Source organism: Ictidomys tridecemlineatus, chromosome 5 (assembly GCF_052094955.1).
Source record: "Ictidomys tridecemlineatus isolate mIctTri1 chromosome 5, mIctTri1.hap1, whole genome shotgun sequence".
In the NCBI taxonomy this organism is placed as follows: Eukaryota; Metazoa; Chordata; class Mammalia; order Rodentia; family Sciuridae; genus Ictidomys; species Ictidomys tridecemlineatus.
Window position 1 is genome coordinate 70,981,086 of NC_135481.1, and position 23,251 is coordinate 71,004,336.

General features: G+C 33.7%; 1 protein-coding gene across 6 annotated transcripts in view; it reads right to left on the bottom strand.

Annotated features, from left to right (window-relative positions):
- The window catches only part of Togaram1 (TOG array regulator of axonemal microtubules 1), an 85,211-nt gene that overhangs the window by 41,025 nt on the left and 20,935 nt on the right, over positions 1 to 23,251 (bottom strand). For 5 of the 6 annotated variants that reach the window (XM_013361339.4, XM_013361338.4, XM_078050186.1 and 2 more), the window contains exons 2-6: positions 14,149 to 14,305; positions 11,443 to 11,577; positions 7,451 to 7,759; positions 4,786 to 5,048; positions 1,726 to 1,958 (exon numbers count right to left, since the gene is read on the bottom strand). In XM_013361339.4, the coding sequence (XP_013216793.2) occupies positions 1,726 to 1,958; positions 4,786 to 5,048; positions 7,451 to 7,759; positions 11,443 to 11,577; positions 14,149 to 14,305 (1,097 nt within the window). The remainder of the gene's footprint in view (positions 1 to 1,725; positions 1,959 to 4,785; positions 5,049 to 7,450; positions 7,760 to 11,442; positions 11,578 to 14,148; positions 14,306 to 23,251) is intronic. The other variant, XM_021730688.3, reaches the window with a different exon arrangement.

The window sequence follows — 23,251 nt, forward strand, 5'->3', positions numbered from 1 at the left end:
TCTTCATGGAAGACGAAGGAATCACTTTAGGTCTAAAAGCTAAATATTTCCACTTAGAAAAAAAATTCTAAGCACAAAGTATGTTGATATTTAAATTTAAAATGTGAAGGAGAAATTCATGAGTTAAAACAAGTTTCTAAGAATAGGACATAAAAATACAGTTTTAAGGGGCTGGGGTTGTGGCTCAGTGGTTGAGCACTTGCCTGGCATATGTGAGGCGCTGGGTTCAATTCTCAGTACCACATATAAATAAATAAATGAATAAAATAAAGGTCCATCAACAACTAAAAAATACATCTTAAAAAATACAGTTTAATCTATGAATTGCTAAAAATAGTATCTGTTTGTATTAAAGTTATTAAAACACACCTCTTCTTTGATTATGCAATCTCTACCTATATTTGTCAGAGCTCCAGTTCACTGAAGTAAAAATAATTTTAATTCAATTTAATTTCAAATATTTACTTCTAATAGCTGTATATAAACAATATTCAGGTTAAAATGAAAAGAAAATAAAGGAAAATAAAATGTTATAAGAATGTGAGGGCTGGGGATGTGGCTCAAGCGGTAGCGCGCTCGCCTGGCATGCGTGCGGCCCGGGTTCGATCCTCAGCACCACATACCAACAAAGATGTTGTGTCCGCCGAGAACTGAAAAATAAATATTAAAAATTCTCTCTCTCTCTCTCTCTCTCCTCTCTCACTCTCTCTTAAAAAAAAAAAAAAAAAAAAAAAAAAAAAAAAAAAAAGAATGTGAAATGAGAATTTTGGAAAACTGTTTAGCATTTTCTTATATAAAATATATATCTACCTATATATCTACATAAAAAATTATATATTATTTTATATAATTATTATGTATTATATAAAAATATATCTACTTATGTTGTAGCAATTCTACTCTGGGTTTCTGTATAAAATAAAAAGAGAAAACATTCTCTCAAATTTCACAATAGGATCACCAAGATGCCCAGAAATAAGGGCAAGATTACTGTTTAAGACTCAGAGTTTGTAGAAATGATATGAAAAAATTGGTTCAATTGTTATGCTGAAAAAAAAATTACTGTTTTTGTGGATATCCAGGACTCTAATTCTAGCACTAATGCTATAGGCAGGGAGACTTCTGAGAGGGCTATGGGAACTATAGTATGAATTCCTGAGGAAATAAGAAAAGGGAAATAACAAAATAAGAAAACTGTGAGATACAGCTGGGTAGATCTTATCCACAAATTAGAGGAAACTGGTGCCGAGTTTCAAATGAAAACAGTAATTTAAGTTAACTGGCAAAAGAAAAAAATTATCCAGAAGGGAGCTAAAGTAAAAAGAATAGTAAGATAAATGTTAGGAAGGTGGGGCTGGGGTTGTGGCTCAGTGGTAGAGCACTCGCCTCGCATGTGCAAGGCCCTGGGTTCAATCCTCAGCACCACATAAAAAAAATAAGTAAAAGTTATTGTGTACAAAAAAAAAAAAAAAGACATGTTAGGAAGAACAACTGGGGCTTTGGGGAATAGAGCCTATACTAATTTATGTACTCTAGATTACAGCTGGAATTGTGTTTCCTTTTCATCCCCACTCCTGAAGTGTGAAAGTCCTGAAGGTACACTTTCCAACTGGATTTTAGAAGTAGTTTAAAAACAAGAAAGGAAAAATATTTAAAAATTTTTTTCCAAACATAATGTTAGGGGTTTAGTTCACAAATCACAGATGAATACTGTTTAACATGTACATTATTCTCTTTCCCTGGGGAGTCGTAGACAGAGAAGAAGTCAATGATTCTTGGCTGTAAACTCCACTTTCACTGTAAGAGCTGATGTTTGGAGAGGAAGATCGAGATGGAGAGTCCATGTTCAAATCAAGCTTCATTGCAGAATCAGGGCTTTCAATGTCAGAAGTGCTACCAGTCAGTTTTGCTCTTTTCTTAGCTGCACTATTACGAAGAGACCTAAGAGAGCTCTGCATCTAAGAAAAAAACAAAACCAATTAATGTCAAGAGATTAATAGGAACCCTTATATTAGTAATAGTTATCCTTAAATTTTATTTTTTATTTTTATTTTTTTTTAGAGAGAGTGAGAGAGGAGAGAGAGAGAGAATTTTTTAATATTTATTTTTTTAGTTCTCAGCGGACACAACATCTTTGTTGGTATGTGGTGCTGAGGATCGAACCCGGGCCGCACGCATGCCAGGCGAGCGCGCTACCGCTTGAGCCACATCCCCAGCCCTATCCTTAAATTTTAAATTCCATTAATTATACCTAGGTAGATGCCCCTCAATCTCATATTAATGAGATGGATGCTAATACATATGCACACAGTATAAAAACACAGAGTTCATCATTTGAATATTAATAAAACATCCTACTAGGTTGTAAGCTCCTTGTGAGGAAGAATCTCAGTTATTATTCACCATGATATTTTTGGTAGCATGCACAAGTCTAAATATACTGCATTAATTCAATTACTTAATAAATCACTGAATCAGATGGTAGATATCTGAGTTAAAGTCAGAGAGGTATAGTTAATCTTATGCTGATGTAGCTACTTACAAGTTCCAGAAGGTTAACAAAAAGATAAGCAATTTTCTTTTCTTTCTTTTTTTTTTTCAGAGAGAGAGAGAATTTTTTAATATTTATTTTTTAGTTATGGGCGGACACAACATCTTTGTTTGTATGTGGTGCTGAGGATCTAACCCGGGCCGCACGCATGCCTGGCAAGCATGCTACCGCTAGAGCCACATCCCCAGCCCAAGTAAGCAGTTTTCTAAAGTATGATGTTTATATCTAGCTAATAAGTGTTAAGAGTTTAGAGAACAAATCATGGTATATAACTTCTAAAGCTAACATTTTTAGAAATGTAGGGTTGAAACAATGAGAAACTAACACGTTAAGGATGGGAATAGAACTCTGAACCAATTAAGGAATACAGAAGTATGTAACTGCTTTTATATTTTAATTCATAAGGTTAAACATTTAATGAAAATATTTGCCTTCGAGTAATGAAAATGTCCATAAATTTATTAAGTTTCACACTTGAAAGTCAGGTTCAACAAATACATTAATGGACTTATGGCAGTGCAGAACAGTGGGAAAAACAAACAAACAAACCATAATGTAATGAATCTGGAGTTAAGTGACCTGGACTTCTAGCCCTATGACTTACACTTTGACCTACCACAAAGTGTAGACAACTTTCACCTACCACAAAGTGTAGACACAAAATATCTGTGAGCCTCTTCCAAAAACCAAACACACACACAAATATATACTTACACACACACAAATAAAACAAAAATATATGGTGCTTTGTTTAACTCAAAGAGATACTATTAAGCAAAGTAATAAAAGTGAAAATGTTTGGTATTTTAAATACTATATCAATATGTATTAAATACTCTAAAATGTATCAATTTCAATGTACAATGCATATAGAAGTAAAAGTTGCTTGATATACTTTCTTTTGTGACACAAGAATACTATTCTACTTCAAAAGTTGCATGATGTCTCTTTTTAAAGTCAACTTACATCAAACATCTTAAAAGCAGGCTAAATTAATACTATAAAATGCCATGACTTAACAGTTTCTGTTTACATATATAATACAAAACCATTTCATATTTTGACATGAAATCAGACAAAGTGAAATGATAAAAAGGAAACATCTATCAAAAATTACTCTGAATTGAAACAAATACAACAACCATATTCCTTCTGACAAAATTACCATGTATCATATTGGCAACATTTTTAAAACATAAATGGACTGATCTAGGATTCAAAAGCAAATATACAGGGGCTGGGGTTGTGGCTCAGTGGTAGCGCACTTGCCTGGCATGTGTGAGGCACTCATGCACTTAATGGACTTATGGCAATGCAGAACAGTGGGAAACACAAACAAACAAACCATAATGTAATGAATCTGGAGTTTATATAGGTTGGATTCTCATCACCTCATATAAATAAATAAAAAAATAAAGGTCTATCAACAACTAAAAAATGTTTTTAAAAAAGTGATTATACAATATAATCTCAATTTAATGATAAAAAAGTTTGTGCATATGCACAAAGTTGATGCTCAAGAATGTCCACTGCAGTATTGTTTGCAATAGCCAAAGACTAGTAATAGGACAAAATTAATTGTATAAATATATCATAAATAAATAAAAACTACAGTGATGGGGCCCGGGTTGTGGTAGAGCACTTGCCTATCATGTGTGAGGCACTGGGTTCGATCTCTGGCACCACATAAAAATAAAACAAATAAAAAATAAAGGTATTGTGTCTATCTACAACTAAAAAAAGCATTAAACAAACAAACAAACAAACAAAAACATGAAATAATGGTAATAGTATAAAACATGAATTAATGGTAATAGTAATTCCCTCTGATGAAGAAGAGGGAGAAATTAGATTGGGAAGGGAAATATGTTATATTTTACTCATTAAAAAACAGGAAAGAAATATGACAAATTGTTCACTGAGAATAACTAGTGCAATAACATATTTCTATGTAATTATTCATAATTTTAATGCAGAAGGAGTAATGTATGCATAGAAAAAGTATCTGGTAGGAAATACAATAGTATGAACAGTAAATTATTCTGGGAGGTAGTCTGGTGTAATGAATTTTCTTCCTAATAATCCACTGTATTCTCACATTTTCAGTAATGAAATATTTTTACAAATAAGAAAATAAACATGGGATAAAAAAGTACCTGATATTTTTCCTGCAACTATAACACTACAGAAATCATAAATTTTTTAAATTATTAAAAATGATATATGGCTCTAACCTCTTCTTGATCCAAATCTTTATCCCTGAAATTTAATTCCGAAAGATCAATTGTAAGACTGTCTTTCTCATTCTTCCAGATGTCATCAGGTTCCTTCTTTTTATGTCCCACTGTGCTTAAATCAGCTTTATCCGGCAAAAGGTTTATTCCTCTTGGTATGGGAGGGACAGGCTTCGTCCCATTTAGGCCTCGTCGGGAAGATGGTGATCTCACCAAGGCAGGTATAAGTTGAACTGGATTAGGTTTTTCTGGAGAATTTTCTCCTGAATGAAAAGTATGTATTTTATTTTTTTCCAGAAACAAAAAGGCATTATAGTCACAAATATCTGGAATACAGCGTTTAAAAATAAAAAGGCACATCACCATTTGTCCCAGCTATCCCACTCCTTGGTTTATACCCAAAGGACTTAAAATCAGCAAACTACAGGGCTAGGGTTGTGGCCCAGTGGTAGAACACTTGCCTAGCATGTGGATTTGATTTGATTCTGGATTTGATTCTCAGCACTGCATATAAAAAAAAATTTAAAAAAAAGGTCCATCAACATCTAAAAAAATATTAAAAAAAAAATCAGCAGACCACAGTAACACAGCCACATTAATGTTTATAGCAGTTCAATTCACAATAGCCAAGCTATGGAACCAACCTAGGTGCCCTTCAATAGATGAATGGATAAAGACAGTATGGTGTAAATATGTACAATGGAATATTACTCAACTCTAAAGAATGAAATTATGGAATTTTTCAGTAAATGGATGGATCCAAAATAAATAAAATGAGATGAAATAAAAGTATCAGTGTCCCTTATTAATATAACAAAAATGAGCCACCTGAAATTTTTTATTACATAAAAATGTTACGTATACCAAGTTAAATTGTTATTTATCATCACAGAAGTCATCATGACTAATATTTGTTATGATCAAGTCCAAAATAAGCTAGAAGGGCTGCTTTTTTGGTATGATATAATTGTATAAGCAATATCTGAATGATTAGTGTCTAAAAAGCAGTAATACTGGGCATTGGGGAGAATAAGCTATATAAAGATTCGGCAGTGTTGTTCGGGATCAAATTCAAGGCCTCCCACATGCTATGCAAATGCTGTACAGTGAGCTACACCATAAGCCCAAAGTTAGGCAACATATACTGTTCATGTTTATTATAAACCACTATTATTTGCCTGGTTCTGAAAAATAATTTTGAAATGGCAATAGAAGAAAAGAAATGAGGGTTGGGGTTGTGGTTCAGTGGTACAGCCCTTGCCTAGTATGCGTGAGGCACTGGGTTTGATCCCCAGCACCACATATAAAAAAAAAAAAAATAAGTAATCAAACAAAGGTATTGTGTCCATCTACAACTAAAAAATTTATTTAAAAAGATAAAACAAATGATTATTTCAACTGAATTTTATATACATACATTTGATCTATTAAACATACTTTTTTTTTTGGTACTGGCAATTGAACCCAGGGGCGCTTCACCTCTGAGACACATCTCCAGCCCTTTTTAATATTTTATTTTGAGACGGGTGTTGCTAAATTGCCTTGATAAGTTACTGAGGTTGGCTTTGAACTTGCAATCCTCCTGTCTCAGCTTCCCAAGCTGTTGGGATTACAGGCATGCACCACGCCTGGCTTATTTATTTTTTAAAAAATATTTATTTTTAAAAAATATTTATTTTTTAGTTGTAGTTGAACACAATACCTTTATTTCACTTATTTATTTTTATGTGGTGCTGAGGATCGAACCCAGGGTCTCGCACATGTGAGGTGAGCGCTCTACCGCTGAGCCACAACCCCAGCCCCATGCCTGGTTTATTAAACATACTTTTAATATAATATTTGATCTTACAGAGAAGACAAAGAAATTAATAGAAGGCTATGAAGGTTGAGTGTTAAGAAAAAGTGATACAATTGACTGAATATGCGATAAACTGACTATGGTTATAAACTAGAACATTAGTGTTACGGGGTTAAAGGTAGATCATCTTACCTCAGTGGCTTGAGATAGAAAAGCATGTAGAACTTTTTTTTTTTTTTAAATATTTTTTAGTTGCTAGTGGATTTTTTTACTTTATTTATTTATATGTGGTGCTTCTGAGGATTGAACCCAGAACCTCACACATGCCAGGCAAATGCTCTCTCTGAGCCAGAACCCAAGTCCCGCATGTAGAACTTTTTGAGATTAGATTTGTCTTGAATGAATTGATATGCTAATTTTAAGAATTTGGAATGGGATATTACTAAAAAAAGTTTTGGTTTCTAACAATTAAAAGAAAACCACTATTCAAAATAATTTTAGTATATTTTATAAGCATTCAATAAATGTTGAAAAATGAATGACATTAATTACAGTGAATAATATGCATGATATTTTATATTTGTAATGCTAAAATTTATTAGTAGGCTTTGAGGCAATATACGTTATTTGTTATTAATAGCTTGGTTTTGAAAAAAATTTTTTAAATGAGAATAAGAAAAGATATGATCATTCTAACTGAATTTTATATAATATATATTTGACCTTTCTTAAGTACACTAGTAAATATTTTTCTACATATTGACTAATTTAGAGAAAACAATTTATCAGCTTTTAAAGATCTAACAACCTTATATCAAGTACTAATTTAAATACATAAATAAATTTAAACAAAGTACAGATTTTTACCATCATTTCTACTTGTAGGGTCAGATGGTTTTTGGCTGATGAATATTTTCTGTGGACTTGGTTTTGATAATCCTTCAAAGCTTTTTAGAGGCCAGGAATTTGAGAAATTAACAGGATTATCTTGAGACTTCTTTGGAGATACAGTAAGAGGAGATGTATGCTTTGGACTAGTTCGAGGTGATGAGAGAGGATAGGATGGAAGGATGAAGGCTCCTGGACTTGGATTTGGACCAGAGTATGATGAAGTACGTTCTGTTTGACTACCAAATGTTTGCAGGGTCTTACTGCCAAAATTTACGCTAGCATATACTGTAACAAAGAAAAAGAAAACATGTTATTTATACATACACATCTCAGAGTTTAAAGTTTTTTTTTCTTTTTTCATTAAGATTTTCAACCCATCTGGTATTTGTATTTTTATACGGTGTGAGGTAAAGATCTAACTTAATTTGTCTTCAACTATTTTGTATCTTCTAATATCAAATTTCCTTATGCTATTAAAATTGTCTAACCTTTGCGGCTGGGGTTGTGGCTCAGGGGTAGAGCACTTGCCTAGCATGTGTGAGGCACTGGGTTCGATCCTCAGCACCACATAAAGTAAAATAAAGACATTGTGTCCACCTATAACTAAAAATTTAAAAAAATTGTCTAACCTTTGCATATTAATTTTCTTCTTGTCAAATTATATATACATATACACATATACATATGTATATATCACATACACACACACACACAGAAAAGTTTCATCTTCTTAGGGAATTGTTCTTTTTCTCATTAAAAGGATATTCTAGTGCTAAAAATGGTTTTAGGTTTAGTGTGCATGGTCTCCCTATCAATAACAAATTTACACCTGCTTTTCTTTGAATATTTTTTCCATGCTTTACATTTCCCCAGTCTATTATGATGTATTTTAGATCTGACTCTTAAAAATGGCATTTCAATAAAAGGTAAAAATCTGGCTGTGTGTGGTGGTGCACACCTGTAATCCCAGAAATTTGGGAGGGTGAAGCAGAGGAATCACAAGTTTGAGGTTAGCCTGGGCAACTTAGCAAGACCCTGTTCCCAAATAAAAAATAAAAGGATTAGGGATGTATCTCAGTGGTAAAATACCCCTGGGTTCAATCTATAGCACAAATAAATAAACAAATAATCGAATCTCCATAATTAAAATAATTAATCCTATCTATTTATATTTACAGAATTATTAATATGTTTGGTTTTAATTCTACCATCTTTTATCATTTATTTATTTAAACTTGGTGCTAAGAATCAAACTTAGTGCCTCACACATGTTAGGCAAGTGCTTTACCACTGAGCTATAGCCCCAGACCTCTACCATCTTTTGTGTGTGTGTGTGGCGGGGGAGGGGGGATACTAGGGATTGAACCCAGGGCCTTGTACATGCAAGGCAAGCACTATACCAACTAAGCTATATCTCCAGCCCCTCTTTTGTGTTCTTTATTATGTTCTTTATTACTTTTTCTTCCCTTTTATTAGTATTTTCTTTTTGTTCTTCAACTAAACCAAACTTCTATTTGTAATCTTTTATGGGTTCCCTTAAATTTTCCTTTAATGTTTTAAAAATGATTTTACATGACAGAGACATAGCTTTATACTATATACTGTAAATGAAACAAATAATTTTGAAGACCTATATCAAGATATATCATTCAACTTTTAATTCATATGTGACATGGTTAAGCTCTCTCCTTCCATCACCAAATCTTACTTGGGTGGAAATGCAGACTTAGGTAGTTACAGATTAACATAAAATAAAAAATTTCAGTTTCCTGATTTCAATTACAGCGCTTTATTAATAGGTTCTGATGCTTTTGAAGCAGTGTTTTATTATACATTTTAGGAGATTTAAAAATATTTCTCACAAAGAAATCAAACATCAGATCTTTTTTTTTGGGGGGGGGGCGACGGGGTACTGGGGATAGGCCACTGAGTCACATCCCTAGCCCTATTTTGTATTTTAGTTAGAGGCAGGGTCTCACTGAGTTGCTTAGTAACTCGCTGTTGCTGAAACTGGCTTTGAACTCATGATCCTCCTGTCTCAGCCTCCTGAGCCACTGGGATTACGGGCATGTGCTACGGCCCTGGCTCAGATATTTTTTATGTATATAAATAGATTCAATACCATGCAACATACACCAATATTGGGAGCACTACAATATTTAAAACTGGGATGAGAACATGTATATGATTTGACATCCATTCCCCAAGTCCTTCAGAGATCCTATGAGGAACATAAATTGAGATGACGCAGTCCTGAGAGAATTTTTAATATATAGCCAACTATTAAGTTAAATTCTATTACACTTAGAAGAACAGGATATCCCTTTATACTTCCTGTTCTAATATATATTCTGAAAGGTTACAGAGAACCAGAGCCATTACACAGATCTGAAAATACACTAAGAGTGGAGGTATTTTCAGAGGTAATGTATCATTCAGGGATGGCCTAAACAGGAACAGATAAGCAACACAGTGAATCTTCTTGGCTTCTACTAATCAGGAGACTCAGAAATATTTCATAGTCAGATTTAGGAAATACTCATATCATTAAGAAAGATGAACTAAACTATTTTTTTGTGAATTAACACCACAAAGAAAAAATTTAAGAAGTCATTTAGCTCTTTTGGGTAGGTGGTGAGAAACATAGCTAAAATGTAAGTCCTTTATTAACTAAATCTTCTTTATTGATTTCAAATGATCATTTCTTTTCAGTTGGCGTGGTGGTGCACGCCTGTAATTCCCAGTGGCTGGGGGGGCTGAGACAAGAGGATTATGAGTTCAAAGCCAGCCTCAGCAATGGTGAGATGCTAAGCAACTCCGTAAGACCCTGTCTCTAAATAAAAATACAAACAATAGGGCTGGGGATGTGGCTCAGTGGTTTGTTGTCCCAAATTCAATCCTTGATATCGCTCACCCCCCCCCCAAAATTAAGACATTTTCAGCTGGGCACAGTGGTGCATGCCTTTAATTCCAGCTACTTGGGAGGCTGATGCAGGAGGACAGCAAGTTCAAGGCCAACTTGGGCAACTTAGCAAGACCCAATCTCAAAGCTATAAAGTAAAAATGGCTCAATGGTAGAGTACCCTTGGGTAAAATTCCTAGTACTGGGGTATGGGGATTGAGGATTGAGGGTAACAGGTAAATGGTAGAGACCTTACTCAACATATGTGTAGGTCATAATAGATTCCCAATCACCCCAAAAAAGAAAAAAAAATTTCTAGAAATATTTAATTTGATCCTACCTCTACAGAATAATTGTTAAAGGTATTAATTAGCAAGAAACTTTAAAATATATTAAATCTCAAAATTCATGTGGCTGACACAATCAGTCTCAAACCCTTCCTTTTCTTCTGTATCTTGTTTCTTTGTTGAAATAATAGCTTGTTAGGAAGTTAAGAGTTCCAAACAGTACACATAATCATTTCTAATAACCTTAAATTTTAAAGCTGTTGTGGAAAAATTGTCTTCATACAGTATTATTTAATAAATAGTGTTATTTTCAGATACTTGCTCATTTCCATTATAAGTTTCTAAGCTTTTTATTTATTTTTATTTTTTATTTTTGGGTACTGGGGATTGAACTCAGAGGCATTTGACCATTAAGCCACATTCCCAGCCCTATTTTGTATTTTATTATTTAGAGACAGGGTCTCACTGAATTGCTTAGCACCTTGCTTTTGCTGAGGTTGGCTTTGAACTCACGATCCTCCTATATCAGCCTTCCGAGCTGCTGGGATTACAAGCATGTACCACCGTGCCCAACCTAAGCTTTTAATTTTAATCAGTCACATTTATAACAAGATTACAAATGCTAACATTATAGATAAGTATTATTAAAAATGTTATTAAAATATAACATACATTTTTATTGTGATGATTAAAATTACACAAAGTAACATAAGCTAGTGTTGGAAATCATTCCAAATATTTATAAATCATTTGTTTCCAAATAAATCTAGAACTTATACCTTTATCTGGATGACTGTTAGTTGTCCCCAGGAACTGTAAATCAGAATCCACACTGCCAGTTTTACCACATATCTGTGAAAATCCAAGTTGTCCACATTTCCCAGGAAGATTCATCTGATGAGTCCCAGTAGTGCCTTTTAAAGGAAAGTGGGGAAAAAAACACAAAAGTAAAAGTAAACTTTATTCCATGAATACATCAAATGTTGGTGTATACTGGTGAAAAAAAAATAGTAATATAAGTACAGTAAGTCAGGCAAACAAAAAAGTCAGATAGCTTTGGGTATGGGTAAATCTGAGAAATGGCAGGGGTTTAAAAGGACTGAATACAAACTGGTAAAGAACAAGGAAAGGAAAGGTATTTTAAAGAAAATACACAAAGGCAATTTCTTTCTGCTTTCTCCCTTTTCTTACCATGGAATGTTTCTCCAGACCTGGCTCCCCTTCTTCCTGGTATCTTAAGGATGCTTACTACCCCAAAAAGTTCCTACCCCAGAACTCTTCTACTTTCTTTCCTAACATAACACATCCTAAGCTCATCCAGACATTTTATTTCTGCTTGAAAATACTATGGAACTGTATATTGCATTAAGGTCCATAAATTGTCCTAGAAGAAATAATACCATGTCCAAACTTTGTCCAAAATTTCCAAAACTGATAGAACTTGGATATTGAATAAATATTTTTACTTTCTAAACCATTTTACCTTCCCACTAGTATCATTTTTGTCATCACATTTCCATTTTTTTGTTTGTTTTTTTCATAGAAAAAATAATAAGGGCTGGGGTTGTGGCTCAGTGGCAGAGTGCTTGCCTAGCACATGTGAGGCACTGGGTTCACCCCTTAGCACCACATAACAAAATAAAGCATTCTGTCCATCTATAACTACAAAATATTAAAAAGAAAAAAAGAAAGAAAAAAGAATACAAGCTTATTAACATACACAGGAAAAATCATAGCAGTGTAATTACCCTAATGTCTCATTTTTATCTGAAGACTAAATTTTGAAATTCTTCTCTATTCTCCTTATCTTTTATATCAAAATATCATATTTTCCTGATTTTATTCCTTACAACCTTGTCACTCTAGCTTCTTTTTCTTAATAAAAGAAAATCTCTATTGCTCCTTAAGGCTTACAAATATAAGTTCAATATAAATATAAATGTTACAAATATAAGTTCAAATTTTTGAGCATTCAAGGGTTCCTTGAGTCCCAATTTATCTTTCATCATCTAAAATGAATCTTGCCTTGATACAACTCTCAGAATATCAAGTCCATTCCTAATGTAAATATTCATGTCCCTCATAGTTCCCTTCTAACTGCTTGTACCACATGAATCATAAATGACTTTTCCTTCTTTTATAGCCCATGGCAATGACCATGAACAGCAATATTTACTTTCTGTAACACTTAGGCAATTAAACATCTTTCCAGTTGCTCTAGTAGAACATTCTTAAAGCATTTTGACTTTTCTTCCTCACACTCAATATCCAATCTACCAGCAAATCATGTCAACTTTACCTCTGACATATAATCAGAATCTAATCACCTTTCACTATGTTCATTGCTATTTTAGTTCTGGTGAAAGTTTCCATCAACTCTAACCAGGATCATGACAAGGGAATCTTAATCAGTTCTCCATTTTTGCCTGTGTCCTCATTAAATTTATTTCAAATATGAAATCCAAAATGAGCTTGGAAAACAAAAAAGCAACTGATGTCACTTCTTTCTTTAAAATCTCTCTCATTCAGAGTAAAAGTTAAAGTTCATTCAATAGCTCAGTGGTTCTTATATTTAAGGACCTTTATTATTTCTTTAATTTTTTACTTCTCTTCCTCTTACTCATTTCATTCCAGGCATAACTAGCCTCTTTTATCTTTCTCATGCATGTCCCATGTATGTTCTTATGCAGTTACTCCGCCTGACTGTTCTCTCTTCCTGAAATTATTTATTCTTCTCTCTTGGTATCTATTAGCTTGCCCCAAATATTCTCATCTGAATACGGCTATCTTTCACTGTATTACTTAAAACAGTAGTCCATATTCCACTTCTGTTTTATTTATTTTATTTTATTTTTTAAAATTTTTTTTGGGTTGTAGACGGACACAATATCTTTATTTATCTTTATGTGGTGTTGAGGATTAAACCCAGTTCCTCACACACACAAGGCAAGCGCTCTACCACTGAATTTCAATTCCAGCCCTCTGTTTTATTTTTATCCAGCATATATCATCATCTAATCTACCAAATCTTCCATTTAGAAATGACAACTTTATTAGGTTGAAAGTTTCTCCTCTCCTGTTGACTGCTCTATCCCTGGTATTTAGAAAGCCCCTCTCATAGAAGAACTCAATAAATGTGAATGTTTCATTAAGTGAATATTGTCTTACTTTGTTACTTTAACAGAATTCAGTAACAAACCTTTCATGGTCTCATGAACAATAATTTCTTTCTTTCTTTCTTTCTTCCATGGCCTTGTGCATATGAGGCAAGCACTATGCCATATGAGCTATATCCCCGCCATATGAGCTATATCCCCAGCCCAAAACAATAATTTTAAAATGAACATTTTTATCAGATTTTTAATAAATATTTATTGAATCTGAATTTCCTACTAGATTATAAGTTCTTTGACTCCTCAAATGGACTATGGATTTTAAAGAAGTTTTTAACTTGAATATGTTCATCACCTGCAACTTTTACTTACCAGCAGCACACACAGGAAGGGAATCTGAGTTAAAATCCCGACTATTCTGAAACAAGTTTCTTGATACTCTTTTTCTGCTAAAACATAAATCATCATTGACTGGTATTCCTTGGGAGGGCTTTAATTTTGGAGATGGGATGAGATCATATGCTGAAAACTATGAGAACAGAATAACAAATTAGCAAATATGTATTTAAAAATATGACAAAACAACTTAAACCCAACAATGAAATTCAGATAAGAAAAATATTATCAAATATACAGTGATAGAAATAAACATCTACATACAGGTGTAATATAATAATACTTTTCTTTCTAGGATAGAAAAGCTATTTTTTTTCTCTTTCTTTCTACTTTACTTCAAAGTAGAAGTACCTTTCTGTACTTTACTTTCATATAGTATGTATCTGGCAACTAGAAAGGAGAGAACACAAATGATGAAAAAGGTGAAATGACAACTTGAATGAAGAATGGAGTTACCTCATTCTGCAGCATAATCTTTCAAACTATGCCATCTGAGAGCATTAAATAATAAATGCCAAACTGAAGGTCACTGAACAAGCAAGCATCCATATACTGTTCTCACTGAAGCAAATTCATTATCCATATTCTGTAGACCAAATGTAATAAAAATGACATGGTAACCTATGTCATGGTTCCTTTAGGAAATTTTCTTCTAAGTCTCTTGGGTGAAAAACAAGTACATAGGGGCTAAAGGTGTAGTTCAGTGATAGAGTATGTCCTTAGCACACATGAGGCCCTGGGTTCAATCTCCAGCACCACAGAAGCAAAAAAAAAAAAAAAAAAACCAGTATAATTCTTTATATATGTCTTTGTGGAAACCTTGTGGTTTCCAAGTCCTTTCTTATAAACCCCATATGATGTTTAAGGTACAAAAGTCCCAGGATACAATTTTGAAGTTATATCTAATCACAATTAAAGAGCGCATGTTTCAATGTTCAGAATTCTTCACATTGACAATCCCCATTATTCTGGATCATTTCACATTCAACATGGCTACAAAACATTTGGAAAAGTGAGTAAACTGAAAAATTATACTATCTATATATGTACCTAGAAATTACAGAAACAAATCTAGACATACAGTGAACTAAAATCCTTGTAAATGTGCTTCTTTGTGAACTTTGCGAGTAGCAGATAGCAATGAAATATGGTAAAATTAAAAATACATCCATTTGAAAAAAAACTTTGAAAGTTTTTTAGTCACTTGAATACTACTACTGTTTAAATTTTTAAGATTTTTGTTTTAGGGAAATATAGAGGAATATCTGTATACCAACATTCATTAAAAGATTGTTTATAATAGTGAAAAACTGTGCCAAAATGTCTATCAACATAGAATTGAGTATATATGACTCTTATCATTTTAAAAAATCTGTTAACAGTGCCCTTAATAAATTAATAAAGCATGTCCATTACTTGGTATACATTTTGTCTCCCTGTAATTATATTATCTAGATTATTTTCCCGTTAATAAAGATGACTTTCTTAAATGTCTAAAAGCATTAATGTCAAATGTCAAACTCTAAACTTGCTTCATTCTTATGTCCAACTTTTAAAATCTATCAAAATATTACTGATTAAATAGATCAAATATGAAATAAGAATGAAAGGTGTTTTTACCATACCTTCAGAATTTTCTGTTATTAAACATTCTGTTTGTTCTTAGCTCTGAAATAAGCAGCCTTAACACCGAGAGTAGATATGCTTTTGAGTAGTTCATTTTAAAAAATATTTTATTTTTTGATTAATGTGTAATAATTATGCACATCAACGGTGTTTGCTGTGATATTTCAACCCATGCATATAGTGTGCACTAATCAAATCTAGCCTCTCTTTATCTTCCCAGTCTTCCCAGCCTACTACACATTCAACATGACTTTTTTTTTTTTTTTAACTTCTACACATGTGAGAACATGTGGTACTTGTTTCTCTGTGTTGGGTTTATTTCATTTAACATAATGTTCTTAGGTTTTACAAGCACTAAAAAAAAAAAGTTTTTCAAATTCTTCAGGCAGTTCAAAAATTTTAAAAAGAAAATTGAATTACTACTTATTGGAAACAACATGGACACTGATAGCAGAATGCATTTTGACACATCATACACAAATGGAGTATAACTTCTCATTCTTCTGGTTGTACATGATGTAGAATCACACCAGTTGTGTAATCATATATGCATACAGAGTAATAATGTCAGATTCATTCTACTATTCTTCATATCTTCCCATCCCTCCCCTCTCTTCACTCCCCTGTCTAATCCAGAGTACCTCTATTCTTCCCTAACTGCGACATTTAGTGTGAATTAGCATCTGCATATCAGAGAAAATATTGTTTTTTTTTTTTGAGACTGGCTTATTTTGCTTAGCATGATATTCTCTACCTCTATCGCTCCATCCATTTACTGGCAAATGCCATAATTTCATTCTTCTTTAAAGTTGAGTAATATTCTATACCACATTGAATATATATACCACATTTTCTTTATCCACACATCTATTGAAGGGCACCTCGGTTGATTCCATAGTTTAGCTATTGTGAGTTGAGCTGCTATAAACATTGATGTGGCTGCGTAACTGTAGTATGCTGATTTTTAAGTCCTTTGGGTATAAACCAAGGAATGGGATAGCTGGGTCAAAGTTTCCTGAGGAATCTCCATACTGCTTTCTATAATGGTCACACCAATTTGCAGTCCAACCAGTAGTGTACCTTCCCCGATATCCTCATTGTCATTTATTGTTGCTTGTATTTTTTTTTTATTTGGGGGGGTATTGGGGATTGAACTCATGGGTGCTTGACCACTGAGCCACATCCCCAGTCCTATTTTATATTTTATTTAGAGACAGGGTTTCACTGAGTTACTTAGTACCTTGCTGTTGCCAAGGCTGACTTTGAACTCTCCATCCTCCTTGCTCAACCTTCCAAGCTCCTGGGGATTACAGGAATGCGCCACCAAGCCCAGCTAAGTTTTGATTCGTATTTCTCTGATTGCTAGAGATGAACATTTTTTCATATATTTGTTGATCGACTGTATTTCTTCTTCTGTGAAGTGCCTGTTCAGCTCCTTTGCCCATTTATTGATTGGGTTATTTGTCTTTTTTTTTATACCTTTATTTTACTTTTTTTAATGTGGTGCTGAGGATCAAACCCAGTGTCTGTCTCATGCATGCCAGGTGAGCGCGCTACCACTTGAGCCAAATCCCCAACCCCAGTTTTAAGATTTTTTTGAGTTCCTTATATATCCTGGAGATTAATGCTCTGAGGTGCATTTGGTAAAGATTTTCTCACATTCTGTAGGCTCTCTCTTCACATTATTGTTTCCTTGGCTGAGAAGAAGCTTTTTTAGTTTGAATCCATCCATTTATTGATTCTTGATTTTACTTCTTGCGCTTTAGGACTCTTGTTAATGAAGTCAGTTCCTAAGCCAACATGGTAGATTTGGGCTTACTTTTTCTTCTATTAGGTGCAGGGTCTCTATTCTGGTGCCTAAATCTTTGATCCACTTTGAGTTGAGTTTCACGCAGGGTGACAAATAAGGGTTTAATTTTATTTTCTATATATGAATTTCCAGTTTTCCCAGCACCATCTGTTGAAGAGGCTATCTTTTCTCCAATGTATGTTTTTGGTGCCTTTGTCTAGTGTGATTTAACTATTTATGTGGGTTTGTTTCTGTGTCTTCTATTCTATACCGTTAGTCTACATGTCTGGTTTGGTGACAATATCATGTGGTTTCTGTACTATGGCTCTGTAGTATAAAATGTATACTACAAAGTAACTGGAAAAAGGGAGACTTTCATGTATGGAAAAAATAATCTATACTTGTGTATATAAATTGAAACAATACTGGAAACACAAGTAATAAAATATTGACAGATCTCTCTTAGTAGTGGGATTATGGAAAAATTTTAATTTTTTCCTAGACCCTTTTGAATTTTCCAAGTTCTCTATGTAAGCATATAAAACCTTCTATATTCAGAAGTCTTTAGAAGACACTAAAAAACAATATTATTAAAAGTATCTATTTTACAAACAATAGGATGTAATATATAAGAACAAGTCTTCTTTTTCTGTTTTTATTCTCTTCATACTCTGAGATGCATTTAATAGTACTGATCACTCCTTGAAACTTTCTTGCCACTTTATTTTGAGAACCTTGTTCTTTCTTGGTTCTCTTTCAGTTCTCAGGATCACCTTCTCTTTGCCAATTTTGGTGATTTCCTGTAGGTATTCCCTAAATGAGGCTGTATACCAAGATTTGGTCTTAATCATTTTGTCTTATTCCATATCTCATTAATTAGAGAGCATATCCATTTTCAGTTTCAGCAATTACTTCTCAGCGCATTTCTTCCAGAAGCTGCATCTCTAGTTATCATGTCTCTTGAAGAGTACTAATGTTTAACTCAACTGGAATATTTTTTTCTTCACCATGAATTTACCTTCCCCCTAAATTAACTTCTTGCTTTGAGACCTTTCCATGAATATTTATGAATCTATGATGCATGTAGTCATCAAATATATAGCTAGCCTCCTTTTCTTTCCCTTTTTTCCTTACAATCACTAGTAGCCTTTGAAATGTCTTTTGCATTCATCCCTTTTTAGTCTAATCGAGACACTCTACTAATCCTCTTAAAACTCAACACCTCACATCTTAATCAGTGTACCAAGTGTCTAATTGGTCTTCTAATCTTCAATCTCTAGATTCTTTTACAAAATATTCACAGTGGTTGAGATTGATTTTCCTGAAGTACTGATTTTAAACAGCATCCCACCTCCTTGGGAGAAAACAAAAACAAAAACATCCCTCCTACAATCTCACATCACTGTCAAAACACTACACAAAACTCTTTAGCCTGGTATTCAAGGATTTCCAATCTAGCCTCTACTTCACTCTTGTAATCTTTTCTTCCCAGAAACTATACTACAAAAACCATTCTTCCAACCAAACTGGTCTATTTATCTTCAAAATGAGATATAGGAGCATGGATTGAAATATTCATGATGGGGGGAGGAACTTTTGCTATTTAATGTCACTAACAAACTCTACATGTGGACAACACAGAAATATCAGATAAACAGAGGACTGCAAATGTTAAATTAGAGTGTGGGCAAAGGCCAGCCCAAATCAGACAACGGGAGAGGTCTGTGACTGAGGATGAAAGACAGCTGAATACATGAACTACATAAAAGGAAACACTGTGACCTCCTATGTCTTACCTTAGACTATAGAGGGAGCCAACTTCAGCCATTAAATAAGGCTATTCTTATATTATGTTTGTTTATTCAATATTACAGTACTGTTATATTTTGCTCTAAGGCTCAGTGGTCCATTATCTTATTTTTGTTGTTCAACTTATTTTCCTTGCCAGAAATTTTGCCCTCCGGTACACTTAAAGTTTTAGCTTTTGTCAAAGAATATGACAAATTCACCTTGTTAAGCAACCCTTTGCCAATTTCTCAAAGTGTTGTAATGAAGAGGTGAGTTAGACTTCATTATTTGACAGTGTACTGATTAAGAGCACCAACTCTGGATCCATTCTACCTAGGTTCAAATCAATCTGCTACTCACTAGCTAAGAGATCTTAAGCCAATTATTTTACCTTTGTGTCTAGAATAATGCCTGGTTCATAGTAAATGTTACTGAGAGGTAGCTTCTGCTATTGTTTGTATTATGCATATGTCTTCCCAAAATTCGTATGTTGAAATCTGTTCCCATGGTGATGATATTAATAGGTGGTGCCCCTGAGATGTAATTAGGTTATGAGTGTTCATCTTCATGAATGGGATTTAGTGTCCCTGCAAAATGGGCCTGAAGGAGCTTGTTTGTCCCTTTAGCCATGTTAGAACACAGCAAGAAGGCACCATCTATGAAGCAAAGTATGCTCACCAGACAATAAATCTGCCAGTGTCTTGATCCTGTGATTTCCTAGCCTCCAGAACTATGAGCAATAAGATTTTTTTGTTTTGTTGTGTTTTGATAAATTACTCATTCTAAGGTATTTTGTTAAACATCAGGAATGGACTAAGATGCCTTTAATATAAGGTAATTTAACTTATGATTCTCAAATTATTTTTTAACAATACATTATTTTCTTATAGAAAGCACATGCTCATACACATTGTCTTTAAAAAGTTATAACTTAACTTTTATTCTGCATATACACTGAAAAATTGAACCATTTTGTGAATAAAATCACTAATACAGCCATTACAGTTCTAAAGCTTCTGAATTATCCTCAAATCTTATGTTAGGAATTATAAAAACAGAAATCATTTATATTCTTTTAAACCAGCTCATGTGGTACTATGTGGGGTCTTAGGATGATTAAAGATAAGAACTTTTAATTTTCCTATCCTTGATGTCAATCTAATTTTTTCCAATAAACCTATAGCTTAAGAATGTACAAAATATTTTTGTCTTTCTAATCAATCATTCATATATATGTATGAATGATTGATTAGGTACATTTTTTTCATTTTTCAAACCCTTTTAACTTAAAGTCTATTTCATCTGAAATAAGTATGGAATCCAGGCACAGTGGCGCATGCCTGTAATTCCAGCAACTCAGGAGGCTGAGGCAGGAAGATCACAAGTTCAAGGTCAGCTTCAGCAATTTAGTGAGGCCCTAAGCAACTTAGTAAGACCCCATCTCAAAATAAAAAATAAAAAGGGCTGGGGATGTGGCTCAATGTTAAGTGCCCCTGGGTTCAATCTACAGTACCCCACTTCTTACTGAAATAAGTATGGCAACTCCTGTCTTCTTTTGGATATCATTTGCATGGGATATATTATTCTATCCCTTTACTTTCAGAAGTGAGGTTTTTTTTTTTTTTTTTTTGCAAAACAGAGTTGGTTCTTTTTTTTTTTTTTTGTCCATTCACAAGGTAGGACACAGTAATTATAAATGTTAAATTCAAGGTAATTATTAATGGGTAAGACATTTTGAACTTGTTTTCTAATTTTATTGTAGTTCCCTTTTTTCTTTCTCCCTCCCTTAGTGTCTCAGTGATTTACTATAGTAATGTGTTTTGATTCCTTATTATTTTTAGTTTGTCTTTTACAGATTTTTGCTTTGTGGTTATCATGAAGCCTAAACAAACTTTTTGATCATAAAGTTATTGTGAAATGATAGTAGCTGAATATGATTATAAAGACACAAAACAAACAAAAAGAAACTGGAAATATGCAAATTAAAAAAAAAAAAACCCTTCACATTTGCACTCCATTCTTCCCACAATTTGACTTTTTGGTGTCCTGTTTTATACCTATCTTTATTACCTCTCTTAACATACAAATGTAGTTATTATTTTGTTTTGTTTTGTTTTGGTCTTTATATGGAATACCCTTATGTGAATGGTTTACACACCATATTTATAATACAAGAATATCCTGAATTGTAATAGTTACCAGTGAGTTTTATGCCTTCTCATGTTTTCCTTTAGTAATGTCTCTTTCTTTCAGTTTGGAGAACTTCCTATGGCATTTCTCATACAAAGTCAGGTGGGGATATATTCTCTCGGCTTTTATTTTTTGTGGGGAATGGAACTTTGCTGGGTAGAGTATTTTCTAAGTATTTTTCCTTTAGTACTCTGAAAAATCTCATGCCTTTTTTCTTTTACATTATAAGGTTTCTGCTGAGAAGTCTGCTATCAGGTATTGGGATATCCTTATGTGTTGTTTTTCTCTTTCAATTTTAAGAATTTTCTCTTTATTATTGACCTTTGAAAGCTTAATTAAAAGATGTATTGGGGTAGACTGGTTAAATTAAATGGGACTAAATATTTGCTCTTTTAATGCTGTCCATAGTTCCCATAAGCCTTCTTTATTCCCCTCCATTTCCCCCCTTTTATCTCCTCCAAATGCATTTTCAAACAGCCTGTCTTCAAGATAACCAATCCTTTATTTCCTAATTGATCTATCCTGCTACTGATGCCTTCCATTGCATTTTTAACTTCATTTAGTGTATTTTTCAGATGAAGAATTTTTCTTTAAAGTTGCTTCCATTTTTGTTATTTCTGATAAGTTGCTCATATAGAGTATTGAATTCTCTATGTTACCTAGAAGCCCACTGAGTTTCCTTAAAATAGCTGTCTTAAATTCTCCATTGGGGAGTTAGCCCAAATTGATCACTATCTCCTCAGTTTCTGGCACTTTAAAAAAATAATTTATTTATTTACTTTTTTGTGGTGATGAGGATCAAACCCAGTGCTTCACACGTGCCAGGCAAGCACTTTACCACTGGGTCACAGCCCCAGTTCCTCTGGCACTTTATTTTGACCATTGAGGTCAAGGTTTCCTGAAAGTTCTTTTCTTTTTTTTTTTTTTTTTTGAGAGAGACAGAATTTTTTTTAATAAGTATTTTTAGTTATTGGCGGACACAACATCTTTGTTTGTATGTGGTGCTGAGGATCGAACCGGACCGCACGCAAGCCAGGCGAGCACGCTACCACTTGAGCCACATTCCCAGCCCTTTCTGAAAGTTCTTGATGCTTTGTATGCAGTGTCATCTGGGCACTGAAGGATTAGAAATTTTTTCCAGTTTTTCTTATCTGGCTTTGTTCATGCTTCTTTCTAGAAATTCTGGGCAGAATATTTATTTTCTCTTAGCCTGAAATAAATTATGCTATTTTAGCACTAGATGGCACCCCAAGTCCAGGTTTGTGGAAGAATGCTGTTGGTGTGTTGTCACTGTTTCAACACTATCAGGCAATCCAAGTCCAGGTTTTCCCCAAATCTGCTGTTGCTATGCTATTCAGTGTAAACCTGGTAAGGACTTAAAATGGATATTCTATCACAAGCTTCTCCATGGGGAAAGAATAGGCTCAGGTGCCTCTTCTACAGACACTGCAGGATTCTGCCTGTCTCTGAGCAGAATCATCATGAATGGACCATACCCAGGTACCCAAAAAGCTCATGTGTGAGATAATGCAAGAAGATTTGAAGGAGAAATGAATGATTGGGTTAAAACCTTATTCAGTGAATGAATCCTGATGGGACTAACTGAGTGGTAACTGGAGGTAGCTGGAGGAAATTGTTCACTGGGGGTGGGGCTTTTTTTAATCTGGTAAGTGGAGTCTCTTTTGG